Source organism: Pan paniscus, chromosome 7 (genome assembly GCF_029289425.2).
Source record: "Pan paniscus chromosome 7, NHGRI_mPanPan1-v2.0_pri, whole genome shotgun sequence".
NCBI lineage: Eukaryota > Metazoa > Chordata > Mammalia > Primates > Hominidae > Pan > Pan paniscus.
Genome location: NC_073256.2, coordinates 26,137,680 through 26,156,668, shown reverse-complemented (window position 1 = coordinate 26,156,668; position 18,989 = coordinate 26,137,680). Strand labels below are relative to the sequence as shown.

The window sequence follows — 18,989 nt, the reverse complement described above, 5'->3', positions numbered from 1 at the left end:
GATGAAATCTATTTCAAATGACTATAGCTATATTTCGTTGCTTTACAGAAGGGTGACATTAAAGGATCAAGAAACACGGGTAATTATTTTTATTAGAAACAAGATCTAAATCAGCTTTATAGGAGAATCTATGAATTTAAGTACGAACTAATAGTCCTTTATAAAATTAGTTTCTTCAGGAAAATCGGAGAGAGAGAAGCAGTGTTAAGAGCAGCTGGCTGCTCAGTGCTGAGTCTGCCACTCTGCTCAGGTGTGTGCCTCACCTTGGCGCCATGCTTATGCAGAACTTCCATGACATCATTATGGGCTCTTTCGGCTGCAACATGCAGGGGAGTCATGAAACTACAGAAAAGAGGAAAGAAAGAAAAGGTAATTGTCTCTCTTTTATTGCATTTCCTCTTTAGGAACTGAACAACTCTTTCTGCAATTATACTTACTCTTTATTTTTTTCATTAACATTTGCTCCTTTTCTAAGTAACAATTCTGTCACTTGTTTACGTTTGGGATGCAGAGAGGCCACAGCACAGTGCTATAAAGTAAACAAAACCAAGTTAATAAAATACACTTCCATATGTACAGTAGCTCTTGGAATTGAACAGTATCTGCTGACCATTTAAAACATTGTTATCTCAGAGTATCAGAACATATGTATATGTTTTATATCACAGAGATGATCCATATTCTTTCTACGTATAGTGGAAATACAAAACGTAAGCGTTTAAACCAAGGTGAAATTATGCTCTTAAACATTAAGAGAGACCTTATTTCTTTTGGCTTAGCCAATCAATAAATATTCACTATATATTCCATGGAGAGCATCATAATACGTATGCCTCTGCAAAGCTACAGAAATCTATAACTAAGTTACTCTATCTTTCATTAGGCCATCAGCCACACAAGTCAGTATTTCTAAGCTCTTCTACAGAGGTACTCCCAGCACTACAGGAGACGTTTATATGCCCAAGGATAAGCAAGAAAATGATATAACTGAAGCAGTTTAGAGAAAAATATTCTCAGAAATTTTAGGTTTTAACATAATATTTATACAACTTTTTTATTCTGCTTCATTTTTATATTCGTATTAAAATTTAAAAATAAAAAACTACTTTCAACTAAATAAAATGAAAACTCCAAAAAAGTGGGTCAGGTTTATTCTGTGGCTATGAATATCTCCTAGCGTAACACTGTGTAGCTTGAATCTATCTCAACCCTAGTTTGAGAGACATGTATTTAAGTGTATATATAGTTAGCCTATTTCAGTTTGGTCAATCCTTTAATGTTGTTTTATGCAGATACTGACAAAGGTTTGATCTTTTGTGTCAAATATACGTAAGAACATTAATTAGGTATACTTAAGGTCTGTGATGCAGGCATCACATATGCTTAAATTCTCAATTTAGGAGTGATCACTAACCACTCTCTAGCTGAGCCTTAATGTGTCAATGACAAAGAAAATAAATAAATCTTTCTGAAAGTGCATTTGAAGAAAAAAACGTGGATAGTTTTCAGAATAATTTGTATAGTATCAAACAAAAAATTCATGATCTTGCCATTTTTCTACCATGAATATAATCAGTTCTTTGAATACAATTGCTCAAAAAGATAATGCAAATATCTAAAAATATACTTTAATCTTCTACAGAAGGAAATCTAGTATTTATCTAGCAAACATAAGAAAAAAAATTCTATTGAAAAATCATATCTTGTAGTTTATGAAAGCACTGGCCACAAAAGTGGATTTGTTATAATGAGGTGGGGAAGACAAAGGTACAATAATTTCCAAATTGAGGTTGAGCAAATGTCAATTCTCTCACCCATGAAAAGAATCATCCCCCAAACTAAGTTTAAAAATCAATGCAACCAAAATTAAAATGCAAATTCCTGGCATTTCAGATACTAAAGTTACTTTAAGGTTTCTGAAATGAAAATCATATTTTGTGCTTACGTTATTATTATAGACCCAGGGAATAGATTAACAATAAAATCTTACCAGTGCTGTTTCATGAGACTGCGGTTGTTTGAAATTAATGATTTCCAGAGCGAGTGTTTTTTTAACTTTAGCTAAGTCTGCTTCTCTGGCTGCTTGTAGTAAAGAATGACCTTTAAATTCATCTGTCAATGAAACAATGGTTGACATAAAAAAAGATTTAAAATGTATAAAAATCTTCAGCATGATTATAAATAAGTAGGAATATTATTATTTTATGAATTTCTCTATTTTAGCAACAGCAGCAATGTGACAATATGATGATAAAAATGCAAAAGATGAGGATGTAGATTCATGAAAAACTGTGAAGTATGTATGCTCTGAAATAAGACTGTTTCACACTCTCAGAGTCATAAAGATACACCTATAAAGATACTTATTGCAGCAAAATTTTGAAACAGGAAACCTAAATGTCCACCAAAAGGAAACCAGTTAAATAATCTGTGCGCACATATGCTGTAACACTTTCTAGCTCTTAAACAAGAGATAGGTCTACATACACTACATACATACATGAAAGTATACAGTGGTACATGAAAATTCAAAAAAGAAAGGACAGGCTGATGCATTTTTTTTGGTATTGTCACTACTCTTGCTACTACTATTGCCACCATAAGTACACCATAAGTAATGGTATAGAAAACATTTACAGAAATATTTACCAAAATATTAATGGTGATTAGGTCTTGACACAGAAAAGGAAAGGACTAAAATATGGGAGAAATGCAGAGCTTGAAAATTTTTCAAAGAACAATTAATAGCTTATTATTTTCATAACCAGGTGAGAGATTTTTTGAAAACCTGTATCTAAATTAATTGCATGAATGAGAATCCAATATTCTTATATCTTAAACTACGCTAAAACAAAAAGTTTATTTAAAAAACATTTGCATGTATATATTGGTAATGTATTCAGAAGATGACCTCAACCAAATTATTTTTAAAATCTCACTTAAATATGGGAAAGTGATTATACTTGGGTCATAACACACATGACAAATAAAAATATGATTGTGCAACCTTGCAGGGCTCGGGAAATGGTGAGGGTTCAATAATGCTAGATACCTATTACTATCAATGGCACAAGAATGTAACCCCATAAGAGGGTTCAATAATGCTAGATACCTATCACTATCAATAGCACAAGAATGTAAGCCCCAGAAACTCAGAGCTTTTTAATGGTTTGTACACTGCTATATTTCTAGTGCCTGCCACATCGCAAGTATCCAAGAAATGGATGCTGATTGACTCATCCTCATTAGCCTTCAAAAAACCAAAAAAGGAGCTTCAACATACGAATTAAAACTAGGCTCGAATAAATACAATATATACAAAAAGTGTCTGTATATAATATTCCCATGGAATTCATGAAGAAAAGTATACAATTAGAAATGAGGATTATGAATTAGTGTGCTTGTAAGAATGGAAGGTTATTATTTAAGGTAGATAAAACTCAACAGAAATTAAATATTCCAATTTATGCGATAATGATTTCGGGATATAAATACGTACAAGTCAATCTCTCCCTAAGCTCCGGAGTTGGAGCCATATCCACAGCACTTTTGCCATGGCAGTTGACTAATGTAGGATCAGCGCCATGGCTAAGTAACAAAGAGCAGACTTCTACACGGTTCTTGGAAGCAGCCTCGTGCAGTGGAGTAAACTGCCAGAGATCCATGGCATTAACACAAGCTCCATGCTGAATTGAGAAAAAAACATTTTAGGTCAGTAATCATTTTGCTGGATCAAATAAAACTCAAAAGACATTTATTTCTTTGTAAATTTCAGTTATAACTTTTTCAAATAAGTGTTTTCATTTCTTTAATATCACCTTTCAAAAGCAGCTGAAATTAAATTCAATGTTTTAAAAATTTTAAGGCAATGGTAATATGTTTAAAAACGTATTTTATTCTCTTAAAATGTAAAAAAACAAGACTGGGCAACATGGCAAAACCTCGTCTCTACAAAAAACATAAAAATTAGCTGTGCGTGGTGGCACACCCCTGTAATCCCAGCTAGTGGGGAGGCTGAGGGGGAGGATCACTTGAACTTGGGAGGTTGAGGCTGCAGTGAGCTGTGAATGTGCCACTGCACTCCAGCCTGGGTGACAGGGCAAGACCCTGTCTCAAAACAAACAAACAAAAAACCCCAAAGAACTAAACAAACTTTCATGGGGCCAAAAGTATGGAAAGTCATGACAAGTTAAAGAAAAAAAAAAAGTAAATGATGCTCAATATTCTGAATTTCTCTTACCTTTAGTAGCAGTTCTGTGACTTCATAATGTCCATATGAACATGCATTATGAAGAGGCACAAGTCCACTAAATGAAAAGAGGCAAATTAAAATATTTAAATTTCAAACAAGTTATTTATCCATGACGTACTAAGAAATAAAATCCAATAAATGCCAATACAATTATTTTAAAATATTTAAAAGTATTTAATAAAATAATAAAAGAATTCAAAGCATAGCTTATGTTCACACCTTTTGTATTTATCTTGTTTTTTGTATATAATCCTTGAAGATAATGAAAAAAATACCAAATAGAAGAACATTTTGGCAAAAGGAAGATCATATGCTAATTGACAAATGCATGCATTATATATTAAGTATTTACAAGAAATAAATGTTAATTGGTAGTGAACTGAAATAGTCCACCATTTTAATTCACTTTTATGGTAATTTCTAGCGAAATAATCAAATATCCAAACTATTATAACTTGCATATCAAAGTATTCTAAATAAACCAAAAAAACCCTTTTTTTGTGGTGTACATCTCTTGATGACTCACCTATTGTACACCCATCTGTTTTCAGACACGCACAAGGAAACAGAGATGTACAAGAGCATCAGGCATTTATGCCCCTATACTACTGGGACACCATTCACATATGGCACAAAACCTGGTGCAGGCAAGAGAACAGCACCAGAAAAAGTAGATTGGAAATGGAAGAATTCTTCTGATAAGTGTCTCAAGTATTCAGTTCATTTTTATGTTTCTTGACTTGGGGAGGGGCAAAGTGAAAGAAACTCTCCTCTAGGGCATCTCTTCTTTATGCTGTCAGTCACAAGACTGTAACATAATCTACCTTACCTGGGTAGTAGGGTTAATTATCTTTCAGATCTTAAACTGGGGCAATGAGAAATGTTAGTCCACCACATAGGACAGCAAACCCAATGATCGTATATCTCTGGAGACTTTACAGGAAACTGATACAAAGTTTTCAAAAATGACCTATTGGTAAAGTAAATGACATAACTGCTTTTTTAGTTACCACCCATATCCCCTCACATCAACCTTCTAGGTTTTCTCAGTTTAGATGTCCAAGATTTCATCAGAAAAAAAATTTGGTATTGTATACTTATGATTTTGGTTTATCAATAAAGGATGATCCTTTACTATCTGTTGAATCTGATAGCTATGCTACTGGATTTTCATAATTTTCAATTTGTTTTATTTTTCTAAAATGCAATTTAAGAGTTGAAAAACCATAACTGCAACTGAGACACAATTTCAACTTCAAGTAACAGAACGGTGATAAAATTAAATTGATTTGGGAAATTATTATGAGAAGTATCCTTAATTAAGCAGGTACATGAAAATAAAGCCTCAAATCAGAGTTGTGAACATTCTTAAAACGTTATATAAGCCGTAACAAATGGGACATATGACTTTGTCTAGTGTTTTAAAAGTTTAGAGTATCAGACAAAAACAAAGCACTGACAGGAAGTAAATTGATAGACCTACCCTTTATCTTTTGCATGAACATCAGCACCATGCTGAAGAAGAAGCTGAACTATTCGAACTCTGTTGTAGCCCGCTGCTAGATGTAAAGGAGTCGACTAGAAAAGAAAAACAACTCCTTTTCAGGTAAAAACAAACAAACAAACAAAATCCTTGCTTTGCCATTTCAGATTTAAACACAATGAAAGTTGACACAAAAATACTGTGCTGAAATGTCAAAAATTCACATTTCATAACTTAAGGAGAGATAATTTACTGCCCTCAGGAGTCAATACTAACGTTAGTGCCATCCACCTATTTCACTTACTTGTTTTTTTAAGGCCATCAGTAATCAAACCTTACCCTACCTATTCTACATGATTTCCTATTTCTTTCCAACATGAAACATTCTCACTGTTCTGAGAAGACACACCAGGGCTCATGTTTCCTATAATTGGAAACATTCTTCCCTATCCTACTTAAATCCTGTCCTCCTTTCAATTTCTAACCTTTAAATCCCAATTGTACCATAAAACTTTATCTAAAGATCTAGCTCTCAAAATTTCTTTAATAGGAAAGATTGAAAAACATCCCTAAAGAACAATTTGAACAAACTTTAATGGAAACAAAAAGGACAATGGGCCTTATTCATTCTGTACGGCTGCTAGTAATGGTCAAAACTAATTTGCTACACCGGGTGCAATGATGTATACCAAGGTAGCATTTAATTCTTCCATTTTATGTACCACATACACTGTATAAAGACAAGAGAGGAATACAGTTTCTTCCCAGCTAATTTCTGCCACATTGTAATTTGAGTCAAGTTATTAGAAGGTTCTCTGCTAAAATTTAGTATGGTAATTAAAATAATCAAACTTCTCACCTTTTAAGAATCGGAAATAACTTCACTTTAATTAAAAACTTCTCTGCAACCACAGCAATTTTCCACCTTTGTTAATTTAAAGTTTAAATACCATAACGGGTTTTTCATACAGGCTTTAATATACTTTAATGCATTCCCTTTCATTTTTCCTGTCTTCTATTTGGGGTCTTGGGATTTAATAAGGTTTTTAATTTATTTGCTTCACCTATTCCAGATGTGAAGATACAAAAGAATTACTAAACACTGTACTATTATTGCTTTTGAGATATTTCATACATTTTACATATTCTGTCAGCCTCTAAGTTTAGAAAATATTTTGAGCAATGCACAGCTATCAACAAGGAGACCATTCAGATTAGAAGGGTCCTGAACAGGAAGTCAGGAAACCTGACTACATTCCTGGATCTTATTATGCAACCCAGTGGAAGTCATGCTACTCGTGTGTCTCAGCTTCTTCATGTATAAAATGGAGATAAAATCACTCATCCTCGCTATCTGAAAAACCTGTGAAAATACAGTACAATTTCACCTACCTGTGGTTAATTTTAGTCTGAAAATATTACGTGTGGAATTCCAGAAACAAACAATTCATAAGTTTTAAGCTGAGCACTATTCTAAGTAGCCTGATGAAATCTGCCCACTTTGTGCCACCTTGGATGGGAATCATCCCTTCCTCCAGCATATCCACACTGAAGATGCTACATATTAAGTAGCCATCTCAGTTATGAGATCAAAAACCCATATATAGGGTTTGGTACTATCCGAGGCTTCAGGCATCCACTGGGCTCCTGAAACGTTCTCTCCCGAGGATAAGGGAAAACTACTGTAAAGTTTTCTCCCATATAGAAACTCATTTTTGTTTCTTTTTTGTTTGTTTGTTTTTTTGTTGTTTTGTTTGTTTGTTTTTTGGATGGAATCTCACTCTGTTGCCCAGGCTGGAGTGCAGTGGCTTGATCTTGGCTCACTGCCACCTCCGCCTCCCGGGTTCAAGTGGGTTAATTTATTAACGTCTCTGTGTCCGGGCTTCCAACATCTGTGAAGTGGGAAGTGTAATCCCTATCACACAGGAATGTTTTACAGATTAAAGATAACTGTACAAAGTACATAATACGGTATTTATCACATTGGAAAAACTCAACAAATGATAGTTATTATTTATCATCATCTTATTAAGTTGCTTATATACTTAAGCTTTTTTTTTTTTTTTTTCATTTTAAAATTTAGCTTTTAGATACAGGGGGCCACGTGCAGTTTTGTTACATGGGTATACTGCAGTCAGGTAGTGAGCATGGTACCCAATAGGTAGTTTGTTCTTGAACCTGCACTGCCCTGCTCTAGTAGTCTGCAATGTCTACTGTTCCCATGTTTATGTCCACGTGTGCTCAATGTTTAGATCCCACTTATAAGTGAGAATATGTGATATGTAGTTTTCTGTGCCTACATTAATTCGTTTAGGTTAATGGCCTCTGGCTCCATTCATATTGCTGCAAAGGGCATGATTTCATTCTTTTTCAGGGCTGTGTGGTATTCCATGGTGTATATGTACCACACTTTCTTTATCCAATCCACCACTGATAGGCACCTAGGTTGATTCCATGTCTTCGCTATTGTGAATGGCATGGCAATGAACATACAACTTCATGTATCTTTTTGGTATGATAATCTATTTTCCTTTGTGTATAGATCTAGTAATGGGATTGCTGGGCCTAATGGTAGCTCTGTTTTAAGTTGAGAAATTTCCAAACTGCATTCCACAGTGTATAAGCATTGCTTTTTCTCTGCAAATTTGTCAGTATCTATTGTCTTTTGACTTTTTAATAACAGCCATTCTGAGTGGTGTGAGACAGTATCTCATTGTGGTTTTGATTTGCGTTTCTCTGATGATTAGTAATGATACGCATTTTTTCATGTTTGTTGGCTGCTTGTATGTCTTATTTTGAAAAATGTCTGTTCATGTCCTTTGCCTACTTTTTGATGGGATTGGTTTTTGCTTTGAATTAAGGTCCTTATAGATCCTGGATATTAGACCTTTGTCAGATGCATAGTTTATGAGTATTTTCTCCCATTCTGTAGATTGTCTATTTACTCTGCTGGTAGTTTCTTTTGCTGTGCAGAAGCTCTTTAATTAGGTCCCACTTGTCAGTTTTTATTTTTATTACAACTGCTTTTGGAGACTTAGCCAAAAATTCTCTGCTAAGGCTGATGCTGAGGATGGTATTTCCTAGGTTTTTCTCTAGAATTTTTATAGTTTTAGGTTTTATAATTAAATTCTTAATCCATATTGAGTTAACTTTTGTATATGAGGAAAGGTAAGGGTCCCATTTCATTCTTCTGCATATGGGTAGCCAACTATCCCAGCACTATTTATTGCACAGGGAATCCTTTCCCCATTAATTGTTTTCGTTGGACTTGTCGAAGATCAGATGATTATAGGTATGTGGCTTAATTTCTGAGCTTTCTATTCCATTCCATCAGTCTATGTGTCTGTTTTTTGTATCAGTGCCATGCTGTTTTCTTTATTGTAGCCTGACAGTATAGTTTGAATTTGGGTAGTGTGATGCCTCTGGCTTTGTTTTTTGCTTAGGATTGCTTTGGCTACTTGGGCTCTTCTTTGGTTCCATATGATTTTTAGAATAGTTTTTTCTAATTTTTTGAGGAATGATGTTGATTGTTGGATAGGAACAGCACTGAAACTGTAAACTGCTTTGGGCAGTATGGCCACTTTAATGATACTGATTCTTCCAATCCATGAGCATGGAATATTTTTCCATTTGTTTGTATCATCTCTGATTTCTTTCAGCAGTGTTTTATACTTTTCCTTGTAGAGATCTTTCATCTCTCTGGGATAGCTATATCCCCAGCTATTTCATTTTATTTGTGGCTACTGTAAATGGGATTGAGCTCTTGATTTGACTCTCAGCCTGGATGCTAATGGTGTATAGAAATGCTACTGATTTTTGTACATGGATTTTGTATACTGAAACCTTGCTAAAATCGTTTATCAGTTCCAGCAGCCTTTTGGTGGTGTCTTTAGGGTTTTTTATACTTAGAATAAAATCATAGTGTCAGTGAAGAGAGGTAGTTTGACTTGTTTTTTTCCCTATCCAGATGCCTTTTATTTCTTTTTCTTGCCTGACTGCTCTAGCTAGAACTTCTTAATGTTATTTCTTAGTGGTCATTTATCAGTCCTTATCTTATCTGACCTTATTAGCATTATTTGGTATCACTGGTCACTTCTTCCTCCTTAAAGTGTTTTCTTCCTTGGCATCTAGTTCACCACACTTCTTATTTTCCTCCTCCCTAGCTGGTTACCCCTTCTCAGTCCTTGCTGGTTGGTTTTCATTCTCTTGACATTGGAGTACTCCAAAAGTCTGTCCTTAAACCTCTTTTCTACATTGTCTAACTCATTCCTTTGGTGAGCTCATGCAGTCTTGTAGCTTTAAATAGCACCCATGAACTGACAACTCCCCAGTTATATCTCCAACCTAGTCCTCTTTGCTAACTTCCATACTGTGGAGGTTACTGGTTACTATATAGAGTAAATGACATATAGTCATATGCTATAATCCAACTGCCTATGTGACATCACTACATGATGTATGTAAGACTTCTCATGCTTTTCTCCTGTCTAAAATGGAGCTCCCCCTAGTGCTTCCCTTGAAACATATGCTGCAGAATTTCCTGTTAATGACAACTCCATCCTTTTAGTTACTCAGGCCAAAAACTTTGGGAGTCTTTCTTCATTCCCATCTTTTTCCCACACACTATGCTCAACCCATCAGACTATTTCTCTTAGAGACTATGCCTCCAAAATATATCCAGAATCCAATCACTTCTTACCACATCTACTGTCACCTACTTGATGACAGTATCCTCTCTCAGCTGGCTGGTGGCAAAAGCCTTCTACTAGGTCTCCTTGCTTCCAGTATAATCCCCTTAGAGTAACACAACATGACAGCAGAGTAATCCTGTTAAAACCTAAGTTAGGTATACAAATCTTGTGCTCAAAATCTTCCAGTGGGTCTTCATCTCACTCTAAGAAGAAACTGAAGTGTTTAAAATGTTCTAGAAGGCCATAAGCAATCTCCCTGACTACATCCCACCCCACAACTTTCCAACTTCACCTTTTCCTCTCCCCTTTCTTCACTCCACTCCACTTCATGCAACTCAAATGCCACAATTATCAGTTAGCTAGAACCATTGAGAATTAAAGTAACTTCTGAAAAAATTAAGTTAGTAACAAAATATGAATATTTAATTTCATACATAACTTCTTAATAAATCCAAACAATGATGGAAGGTAAAATCTTCCTGAGGATTAATATTAGAATTAAAAGTTCTTATGGATTCATAATGTAGCTATCTGCTTTGGAAGACCTATATACTGTTATGTGTCTGGAATACAAAAATTTAATGACTACATCTTTTGATTTCCCCACTGAGCAATAAAATCATGACAACTATCAGTATGTCTAGATGTATTATCACATATTTAATCCAAATGGAATTTTAGCATTTACATTTTAATATAAAATATATGTTGTTATCTCACAAATGACTGCTGGGTACAGAAGAAAAGGTTTCCTTGCTCTGATAATGCTGGGGAAGTTTTTCAAGTTATAACTACCATCTAGACAGAATAGCCTAGCATCTAGCTCACCTTTCATCTAAAAGCATAAAATATAAATATTTTTTATTTCTTAGGACTATTATTATTATTGAACAAAATTTTTAAATGAGATTCCAAAATACCAATGTTCCATACAATTACCTCTTTTCTTCTTGTTCTGTCTTTGGACAATATCTTTTTTTTTTTTTTTGAGACGGAGTCTCTCTCTGTTGCCCAGGCTGGAGCGCAGTGGGGTGATCTCGGCTCACTGCAGCCTCCGCCTCCTAAGTTCAAGCAATTCTCCTGCCTCAGCCTCCCAAGCAGCTGGGACTACAGGCGCCCACCACCACACCCGGCTAATTTTTGTATTTTTAGTAGAGGCGGAGTTTCACCATGTTGGTCAGGCTGGTCGTGAACTCCTGACCTCAAGTGATCCACCTGCCTTGGCCTCCCAAAGTGCTGGGATTACAGGTGTGAGCCACCATGCTGGGCCTGGACAATACTTTTTGAAAGAAGAAAGACTGGTCCTGAAAACACTTGCCACAATCTTTTACTCTTACACATGTTCCAAAATAATAGTTATTTACTTATGTATCTGTCTCCTAACTCACTGTGAGTTCACTGAGAAAAGAGAACATTCCTTAATTTTATGTTTTAAAGGCTTAACAAAGCACCTTACATATAATAGGGTATTTTTTAAAAAAAAAGAATGAATGAGTTATTGTCAGCTTTTGATTTACATTTCTAAAGGTCAAGAGAGCACAAGGATAATCCGACATGGTGAATTTAAATTTGTGTGACAAATTTACACTGACACTTCAATACAAGCATGTGTGATGTTCGATGCATTTCCTAAGGAAGAATAAAATCACAACTGTGAAGCTGTAAGTCCTCAGAGAGCCCTCTAAACTGTGACATACAGTGTATTTTGTTTTTCTGTAAGATGAAGAACCAGTTTGGCCTAGACCAACTCCTTTGGGACTTTCTAGATTACCATGACTGACTTGTCCTGATTTGCCCAGTACTTTCCTGATCCTAGGAAACCCATTGATCTCAGCAAACTAAGACGGTTGGTCACCCTACCTTACCCAGGCAATGTAAATCAGTTTCTTTGTTTCTGGATCTGTCCAGAATGAGAAAATTGTGTGTGCGTGTGCATATGCTATCAGGTGACATACTGTACTCTACTTTTAGTAGTAAGATTGCTCAATGTACCATCAGTTTTGTAAGCAGTTTTGTTAAGTACTACCTCTCTGAATTCATGTGTTCTACATATCATCCTTGTAATTTTTTTTAACTTCCTGCATCTTTCTGTGTCCAGGTCTGGCTTCACAAATAAAGTATTGTATATGTATTTTCTCAGTTTAACCAGTCTCAATATCAGTTACTTTACATTTATTCACCATCCTCTCCCCAATAGCTCCTTTTTAAATTACAAAATTACTATATTCCCTCTAAAAATTCAAACAGTAGAGAAAATACTATAACATAAACGTTTATTATTTTTTCCCTCCAGCCAAACAAGCCCTCTTCCCAAATGTAATCACTATTTACAGTTGCACAATGATCATTTCAGATATTTTTCCATGTATATGAACATGTATTTGTTTTTTCTGAGTTCTTTTTGTTGCTGTTTTTTCCCACACAAACAGAAATGTTATTATATTCTTCTATGATTAGCTTCTTTCCTCTTAATATTAGTACATATCTGTCTGTCTTATTCTTTGTAAGAGCTGTACAGTATTTCCATTGTGTGGCTGTACCATAATTATTTAGTAACGTTCTACTTTTGCTCTGTCTTATCAAAACATATTTCATTTGAATCTGTCATTTGGTTAAGATCAATCAGTTTCCCTTCTAAAAATAAAATATTGCATTAGCCATTAAAATGGAATTCTTAGGAAAATACAATAAACACATAATTAGCTTTATTAAATTTCTATCAGGCACAGAGACACGATTAATCTGCTAAGAAACTAAGAAGCAAAGAGCTTAGTAGCTCTTTGAGAGAGTGATATTTAGATGAGAACCCTAAACAAATTAACAGCTAGAGAATCGATATAGGCATGAGTCCATGGAAATAAATATATTTCATTGCTAATCCTGTCTTTCAAAGGGATTTTTAAGTAGTACCATAATGAAGATCAGGCACTCTCAATGAAGTTACTTAACTTTTGGAACACTAGAATGAAAATTTAAAAGAGAAACCTTGTGGAAAATAAATATTGATTAACGAGGTGAGAAGAAAGGAAAAAAGCTATTTTATTCACTTCTTTATCAAAAAGTATGACTCCTCTAATTTGTCTCTTCTGCAGATGACATGACTAGATTCTCTAACAGCCGTATGTTTTCTCTCCCATTATGAGTGTTTCTCTCTGGTCCTGGACCTCTTGGTCAGCGGTTCTTTCAAGCACCGTTCTTAGAGCTAAACGCATCTAACCACAGATATAGTCTCATCACAGTGGATCATGGCATGATACTACTCCTAAAACCTAAGGCTGTTTAACATATTAATGTCTTTAATTCACGGTTTTTGTAATGGGGGAGATGGGTGACAACAGTGCTGACTTCCTCACAAAGTTGTCTTCTGGTTAAAATGACACAGAACCTTTACAGCAACATGGATGCAGCTGGAAGCCATTATCCTAAGTGAACTAATGCAGGAACAGCAAACCAAACACCACAGGTTCTCACTTATAAGAGGGAGCTAAACAGTGAATACACCTGGACACAACGATGGGAAAACAGGCACCGGGGACTGTTTGAGAGGAGAGTTGGCCGGATGGCTACCCGTTGGGTATTATGCTCACTACCTTGGTGATGGGATCATTCGTAAACCAAGCCTCAGTAACGCACAATTTACCCAAGTAACAAACCTGTAAATGTACCCACTCCTGAACCTAAAATAAAAGTAGGGGGGACAACAAGAATCAGAGGAAGGGACAGGAGGAACAAGATAGAAAAAAAAAGACATGTAGGATGCAACCAAATTTTTTATATCTGAGATGCTGTAAAATGAACAACAATAATTCATTAGCTGGAGTGTGGCTCTCTATATAACAAATAAATTATTTTGACTTTGATAAAAGATCTTCAATTTGTACTGAGTCTAAGCCAGTGTCCAGTGCAAGATGTAGAAACTAGAAAACATAAGCAATGACTAAATAAAATAAAATGACATAGAATATACAAAAAATTTTAAATACAAATATTTTATTAAAAATAACAGCTAAAATTTGGGCATTTTCTATGTACTAAGCACTTTTCTAAGTGCATTATATGTATTAACTTGTTTATACAGCAACTACCTTAGCTAGAAACACTATTACTTCCATACAACAAATGAGGGAACTAAGGAACAGGGTGACTAACATGGCAAGTTAAAAGCAGAGTCAGGAGTCAAATCCAGGCAGTCTGACTTAGAAACTCTCATTCTGCATTTCTAATTTTCCTTTGTGTGGGGGCTCAGGTTCTAGATAGGATGTTCAGAAATGGACTAATATAGCGGAGGGGCAAGAATTACTCTTGGCAGGCAGGGATCTCCTTGGTTCTGACAACTTTAGCATTCTGATCCATAGGTCAGTAGACATTAAACTCTATCAATAATGACAGTGTGACTGTTCCATTGGATAAGCGCCCCAGAAATGTGGAACTCCTTCATAACAGAAGCTGCCTAAAAATAGTTTAATATAGCAGAACAAAAAAGAATAACAATATTGAAATTGGAGAGAATAATTGATTCTGCCTCCTTCCCAGTGCAGGATTTTTCTAGATATCTCTAACAGAGAGTCACTTGGTCTCTTCTTGAAATAAACTCCCCTGCAGTTACTTCAACTGCTTATTAGAGAAGAATTTTCTGACTACCTTCTTGGTTACACTCTGGTTGGTCAATATCCCTTCTTAAAATGTGACACCCTAAATTGAGCACTCAATCCAAATATGGTCTGATCTAAACAAGCGAGCTCTCTCTCTCTTAAGCAGAACCTGTCAGAGCTATCATAGCGAAGGTTCTAACACTGCATCGGGAGGTTGAACTAGTTGCCATTAAGTCCTCATCCAAATAAGATTCTATGAATCCTAGATAGATGACATGAACAGAGATAAAATAACAATTGATATTTCATAGCCTCAGAAAGGATGTTCTTCCAAAGTAACGGAAGTACTCATCTTTAGGAAGGCATTTTAACAGCTAAAGAATTTATGAAATATAAAACAAGGTTTCTGTAATTCAAGTTGCCACAAATAGTAAACATTATTTATTTATTTATTTATTTATTTACTTCATTTATTCCCAGGTTCAAATGATTCTCCTGCCTCAGCCTCCCGTGTAGCTAGGATTATAGGTGCCTGCCACCCAGCTAATTTTTACATTTTTAGTAGAAGCGGGGATTTACCATGTTGGCCAGGCTGGTCTCAAACTCCTGAACTCAAATGATCCACCCGCCTCGGTCTCCCAAAGTGCTGGGATTACAGGTGTGAGCCACCAAGCTTGGCCAAAAATTTATCTTTAAAGTGAGAATATAAAGGACTATCTTTATTTTAAATGTATGTATTAAGAAGAGAAAGCGAAGGGAAGGGAGAAGAGCAGATAAGATTGAACAAGAAATCCGTAGGGTAATCTTTGTGAGAATACAGCTCTGAATGCCAACTTAATTCAATTTTAACGTCACATTATCATTGTGGAATCTTCAAGGGGGTTTTTCAGCAGCCAGCAATGTGTGTTTCTCTTTTCCAGCCTCAGAATCAGCAGAAGAATTAAAACGTGGTGAAAATGAGTTTCTAGCATGCTCTCACAAGGTTTGTGTGAACAAAAATGCTTAGTACTCTCAAGGTGCAACATTAGGTTTTCATCATCGAATGAGAAATAGCTGGTAGATTTTATGAAAAGAAAAAAATCAAAGGTTTCTTGGTCTGATAGTAACTTGATGTTTCATACTTCATGAAAGGAGAAAAATTTTCACACTACCCAAACTGCACATAAATTCCTTTTTGTAACTAATATTTTCAATCTTAGGTTTTCATATCGAAGCATCAAAGATTTTACGTAATGGACAACAGATAGAGGTCTTCTTGAAAGAAAAAACCACTTGCACTGATGGGCATTTAACAATTACATAGGAGGGAATCGGTCCACCTTAGATCATTAGATAGTCATTTTAACTGCAAACTGGGAAAGTGACAAATTCCTTCAGCTGATTTTAATGTGGCTAAGAGCTCTAGGATTCTGCAGGTATGCTGTCACCTCAAAGTTCCTTAAGTGATAAAGTCTTTGTTGTTTCTGCATTTGTATAATGAATGTGGCAGCCAAAAACAGCCAGGAGCAGAGACATCTAGTTCTGTTCCCTGCCCACAGCCTTCTCTCCCAATTCTAATGGGTATTGAACACTGTCTGAAAGTAGATTATTTTATGGAGCATACCCTATTCAAAAGTAGGATATTATGTTACTATTAACAAATTAAAGCATTTTCGTTATAAAATCAAAATATAAAACATTTTATATTTAGAATTGGTCTATTTTCAAATTTACTAGTTTAGTTATCCAAATATGCATTTCAAGTGATTATGCATAGTATTTACAGTGCTTTCTTAAAGCTTTACTCTTGATGGCATTCTTATTAGAGAAAAACATTTCTTTAAATTAGTCACTGAAAACATTCTTTTAAAAGGCAGAATAATATGAAGATTTTTGATACTTCTAGAAATTTGTTTTCATAATACAATCCTAATTTAACTGAATGAGATGAGTGAATGGATTAATATGCATATGTGTGAGACAGAAGCAAGCTTGAGTGATAATCTCTTTAATAAAAGGAAAAAAAGGCAGTGATAAAGAAAAAATAACCAGGTTTATTGACTGAATGCTTAGTATTCCCCTAAAATTTATGCTGAAGCCCCAACCCCCAATATGATAGCATGTGGAGACAGGGTCTTTGTGAGGTAATATGGTTTGGATGAGGTCATAAGGGTGGGAACCTCATGATAAGATTAGTGCCCTTCCTAAGTACAGACATGAAAAAACTTGCTGGGCCGGGAACAGTGGCTCACGCCTGTAATCCCAGTACTTTGGGAGGCCGAGGTGGGTGGATCACCTGAGGTCAGGACTTCCAGCCCAGCTTGACCAACATAGTGAAACCCCATCTTTACTAAAAATACAAAAAATTAGCTGGGTGTGGTGGCGGGCACCTGTAATCTCAGCTACTCAGGAGACTGAGGCAGGAGAATCACTAGAACCCAGGAGGCGGAGCTTGCAGTGAGCTGAGGTTGTGCCACTGCACTCCAGCCTGGGCGACAGTGCAAGACTCTGTCTCAAAAGAAAAAAAGAAAAGAAAAGAAAAGAAACTTGCTCACCAGAAACTGACCATCTGACCATGCTGGAACCTAAACCTTGGACTTCCCAGCCTTTACAACTGTGAGAAATAAATTTCTGTTGTTGAAGCTACCCTGTCAATGGTATGGCAATCCTAGCTGACTAAGACACTAGAAATGGTATACAATGAATTAAGAAATAGTTTACATTGGTTTTATATTGTGGCCAAACAATTGTTTTAATAATGCCAATTCGAAGTTACAGATAATTTCAGAATTCTTAAATCCATAATTAACTCATCACTTTCTTTTTGCCATTTCTCATCAGGCTGGAAGAATTTCCTGAAATCAGACTTCTGTTTGCACCTAAACAAGCCTTTTTTTACACAATATAGTCTTTTACTTAAATAACTTTTTGTAGAATACTCTACTGTCAAATGATATTAACTGAACAGTCTGTTCAATCCAAAGGGTACTCAAATCATAATCATTACAGAGATATTTTAAAATATCTTTATCATGTAATATTTAATCCATAGAAACATGTAAGTTATAAAGCATATATTAAAACACCATCCAGCATCCATTCAGTTGGAGAACTGGGACATCGGCAATACCACAGAAGCTATCTTGTGTGTTTCTTCCTGCTCTTTTTCCTTTGCCACTCTGTGACATGGGTGTTTTTCCAGCTACTGCTGTAGTTGTAATCCACTCTACTAATGTAAAGTTCGGTTTACTTGTAAAGGCAGAAAGAACACTTTAAACTTCGATTCTAACAATTTTAAAAACAGATGCTGAAGCGTCATATTTGTAATTTGGCTTCTAAATTTTTAATAATGACTCACACTCACGGCCAAAGGATTTAGTACCAACTCCCTTCCGGTCCCTTGAGCAGTCTAAAGTGGAAAACAGCAGGAAACTTGTGCTTCTGGATAGGAAGGCAGGACAATTCAAAGCTAGGAGAGTGGCTAAATAGAGGTAAATGGACAACTAAGTTTTATCATTTTGCTGCTTTTTAGCACTGTGGTCGGTCCCCTTCTACTAAAAATTCATTTCTCCAACAGAGAAAACAGCGCAGTTGGCATTGGTACTAATTACCCTTACCAGTAGAAATGTCATGCTTGACAAAATAGAGATTGTTTTCGTAGAAGCAACTCCCTAATGAAAAATAAAAAAGACATTTTCAAGTCCTTATTGGTACAAAATGAATATACATAAGCATAAAGATTTTATACAATATATCCCAACATAAGTAGGCAAGAAAACTTGCTCTAAGGGATTCTGGCACTACACTAAGATATGCATTGCTCAGCAAGACGTACTCCGAAGAAGTGATTTGATTAGATATATAATTAAACCTAAAGTATTTGAAGAGTTCCCCAATGCAGACTTACTGCATTTTGACCTTCTTGTAATCCCAAGTAGCATCTGGGCTAGGATCCATAAAAGCTGGAAATTTAAAACTGGTATGACCTTTTA

The 18,989-nt window shown here is 35.4% G+C and overlaps 1 protein-coding gene across 1 annotated transcript in view; it reads right to left on the bottom strand.

Moving 5' to 3' along the window:
* The window catches only part of TNKS (tankyrase), a 219,638-nt gene that overhangs the window by 71,676 nt on the left and 128,973 nt on the right, over window positions 1-18,989 (bottom strand). Inside the window, exons 6-11 of the mRNA XM_003805333.7 lie at window positions 5,736-5,830; window positions 4,241-4,307; window positions 3,500-3,686; window positions 1,991-2,112; window positions 438-529; window positions 264-342 (exon numbers count right to left, since the gene is read on the bottom strand). Of these exons, the coding sequence (XP_003805381.1) occupies window positions 264-342; window positions 438-529; window positions 1,991-2,112; window positions 3,500-3,686; window positions 4,241-4,307; window positions 5,736-5,830 (642 nt within the window). The remainder of the gene's footprint in view (window positions 1-263; window positions 343-437; window positions 530-1,990; window positions 2,113-3,499; window positions 3,687-4,240; window positions 4,308-5,735; window positions 5,831-18,989) is intronic.